Raw genomic sequence first — 3,475 nt, 5'->3', positions numbered from 1 at the left:
CCCCTGTGTACTGCATCCTAGTGTAACTTGAACATAGCAGAGAATATGGCTCAGGAATATTGGCTCTTCTTTGGCTCTGCTATGCATAACATAATTGGCCCTATGTCCCATGTCCCCCTGCTCTCCATGCATTGTCTTGCCAACAGCTGTTCTTGTTTAAACTTATGGTTGCTTATCAAAATATAAACAAAAAACAGCATTTTTTTTCAAAATGGTTATAATTTAAGTGTGGAAATTAGAAGCATCTCCTAATTCACATCAAGTTGTTAAATTAAAAAAATTATAATCCTGTCCCATTCAAAACATTACTAAATTTTGTAGTTTAGAAAGAACCACCTGTGGCAGAGCACAACTTGTACCTGCCACTTTAAAAGGTTTAAGCAGGCTGTGGAGAAGCTGGCAGGTGCGGTTAGGCCCAATTAGACGGTCAGTGACTGCAAGGGGGGCACTGGATTGGACATGGGCTGGGCAGCCAGGGTATAAGGCAAGGCCCTAGGAGTGGAACCAGCAGTTACATCTAGGGAGCCAGTGGAGCAACACTGCACAGCCTGAGGAGAGCAGCTCCTGGAACATGTGGAGGTCAGGGTAGGGACTATCGGGATGGAGGAGGTTCCTGTGGTCCTGGCTGAGACCTGAAACTGCACCCTGCTGGGGTTGGATGATGTGGTAGGGCTGCCTGTGGTGGGGCAGTCTCTAGGAAATGCCATACCCGTGCCTCCCCAGTGAAAGGCGAGGATGGGTCACCATAAAGCCTAAGCCCCTGCTGTCTTGTGGATACCCCTTGGAGGGGAAAGTCTAGGGGAGCACACCCTGATAGAAAAGTACAGGGCCCAGGTCCACCGAGTGGGGCTTGAGACAGGGGCCAAGGCCCACCGAGTGGGGCCTGAGACCCAAGGGGCAGAAGGCCCAAGAGCCTCAATGAGGGGCAGAGTAGTGGCCCCAGTGAGGGGCAGAGAATGGCCTGGAGAAGGGGCCAGGAGGCCAAGGCCCTCATAGTGGGGCTTCAAGCCAAATTTGGGCCATAGGTTGAGTGCAGCCAAGCAAAGGGGCTGGTGAAGTTACGGGCAAGTTGGATGCTATGTGTGCAGCATGGGACACAGTGTAGGGAGGGTTTGGAGCTATGTAATTGGTACAGCAAACCAGGGCCACAATTAGGGCAACCTCCCCCATTTAACAACCATTATGGTAACATTAAAGGCATAGCAGGGCCGACTACCGTAGGCAGAGTGTGGGTCAGTGATGTGAGCAGCCTGAGGGTGGAGCATGTAGTTGCTCCCCTGTCACAGCACCCCTAATGAAAGATTCAGAATCTAGATTAAGCAAATATCCTATACTATATGAACAACAGATCATGGTGAAGACATTGTATTAGTAATAGCAGACAAATTAGGGTGCTTTTTGGGGGAATCTTTAAAGTAGCAAATCAGGAATACAATATAAGTCTACAGATAAGTACACGAAAAAGTGCATTGCTCTTTAAGGAATAATTAAAAAAAACAATTAAAATTACTAAGCTCAGTTCAAAGAAACCCTCCACACTAGCTGTTGTTTATATTTTTGTTTGACTAACATGCTATTTTAAAACAACTAAAAGAAATATGCTCTGTTTAAATGACTTGTCTTTGAATATTTTTCTATTTACAAATGCTAATGACAAATATTGATTTTTTTTCCCCAGTGTGGAGGTTGCTGGGCTTTCAGTGTCGTGGGTGGAATAGAGTCTGCCTATGCAATCAAGAGGAATAATCTGGAAGAACTCAGTGTACAACAGGTCATTGACTGTTCCTACAATAATTATGGCTGCAGCGGTGGGTCCACAGTTAGTGCTCTGAACTGGCTAAACCAGGTCTGAAAATTTTACACTTTGTAACTGTTTCTTAGTTTTCCATTTTAAAACATGCCCTAGTATTTTGTATAGAAAAGAAAAAGTGATGCAAAAAATATGTGGATTCTAATATGTCCGACTTATTGGAACTAGTGAATTCCAATATGGTATCCAGTCACAGAGTTTGGAGTTGTATATAAATAAGAAAAATTGAGTAGATAACTCATGGAAGTCCATGCACAAAGGCTCACTCAGAACAAAGCAGCATCTGGTATTCAAGGGTATCTTCATTTTTAATTTGCTAGGATTTTTTTTAAACAAAATGTAAGCTGCAGGCAATCAGCGCTGGTGTCAGAGGTTCCATTTATTTAAAAATTATACTATGGGCTTTGGTGCCTAATATCTGCTCTATGTTTACGAAAAATCGGCCTCATAGTTAAATAAGAAGTCCTTACAGTTTGTGGAACAAACACCTTCACTTTCAAGCTGAAAAGAACTGAAAATATGGAAAAAGTCACATTAATGTGAAATGAAGTGTCCTTGAAATATTTTCGCATTTAGTATTCAAAGGTAAAATTATTAATATAAATAAAAAGTAATTACATTATTGGTAAGATATTTAAATATTTTTCTGGTATGTGTTTTATAAGTTTTAAAATACTGGTAGATTGTGTCCTCTTACAGGTGAAGCTAAGAGCTTTAGTAAAAGATCCTTAGGATGTTTCGGTGTCTCTCATGAATCAAGGGGATTTTATTTTGCTATTTTAAGAGCTCTCAAGTAACAAAGATTAAAGTGAAGTAAATCATGAATTTGGCAGCTCCTAGTTCAAAAGACGGAATACATTTGTTGTTAAAAGATGACACATAGAGGGCACATATACCCATTTTGCCTTAGCTGTTGCATGACAGAATAGGAACCAGGAGTGGATGGGGCCATAAATGACACTGCTACCTAGATCGCTAGTCCTCTGCTTGACTGTATCACGTATAAAAGGACATACACCTTACCAGGAAGTAACTTTAATTGAATGGCTCATAGTAGCCTTATGTCCTGGCAGGGAGGATTCTTCCCTCTATGAAATCTTTTCCAAATATACACCTACTTCTCCTGGGCTCAGGTTGATACTGGCATGTGGATTTGCCTCATAAGCAGACTTGTTTTAATAATAATATTTTACCAAGTTAGTCCTAATCCTTTAGTGATTCTTTAAGCTTCTGTAAGGGCCTGGTAGGTGAACGCAGTCTTTGCCACTTGGGATTCTACAAAGCCAAGAGGTTCCTCAGGAGACCACTTACATCACGGGTGGGCAAAATGGCGGATCCAGACGGCGACTGGACTCCATTTCGCAGCAGCCCCTGCCCACGTGGCTGGGGCCAGTTTCCACGGAGACTCCAACAGCAGCTGTGCTGTGATAGTGCAAGGCCGAGGTTTCAGTAGCACTGGCAGGATGGGGAGCGGCTCCTGGGCCAGGCTGGGATCTTGTGGCAGTGACAGCATGGTCAAGCCAGGGTGGAGCTGCAATCTGCCGCCTGCATGCCCCAAGCAGGGAACAGGGGCCCCTCGCCTCATGGTCCCCTGCAGCTACCCGAGCTGGGTTACTGGGGGGAGCTGGGTCAGGCCCATGAGATGAGTGGGATCCATTCCACTCC

At 44.1% G+C, this 3,475-nt stretch overlaps 1 protein-coding gene across 1 annotated transcript in view; it reads left to right on the top strand.

The window, feature by feature from the left end:
• The window catches only part of CTSO (cathepsin O), a 108,415-nt gene that overhangs the window by 96,393 nt on the left and 8,547 nt on the right, over positions 1-3,475 (top strand). The window contains exon 6 of the mRNA XM_019521058.1: positions 1,679-1,846. Within this exon, the coding sequence (XP_019376603.1) occupies positions 1,679-1,846 (168 nt within the window). The remainder of the gene's footprint in view (positions 1-1,678; positions 1,847-3,475) is intronic.

The sequence above is a fragment of the Gavialis gangeticus genome, unplaced genomic scaffold (assembly GCF_001723915.1).
Source record: "Gavialis gangeticus isolate Ggan-Ray unplaced genomic scaffold, GavGan_comp1, whole genome shotgun sequence".
Lineage (NCBI taxonomy): Eukaryota > Metazoa > Chordata > Crocodylia > Gavialidae > Gavialis > Gavialis gangeticus.
The sequence above is the reverse complement of the archived record's forward strand: the minus strand, read 5'-3'. Positions and strand labels throughout refer to the sequence as shown.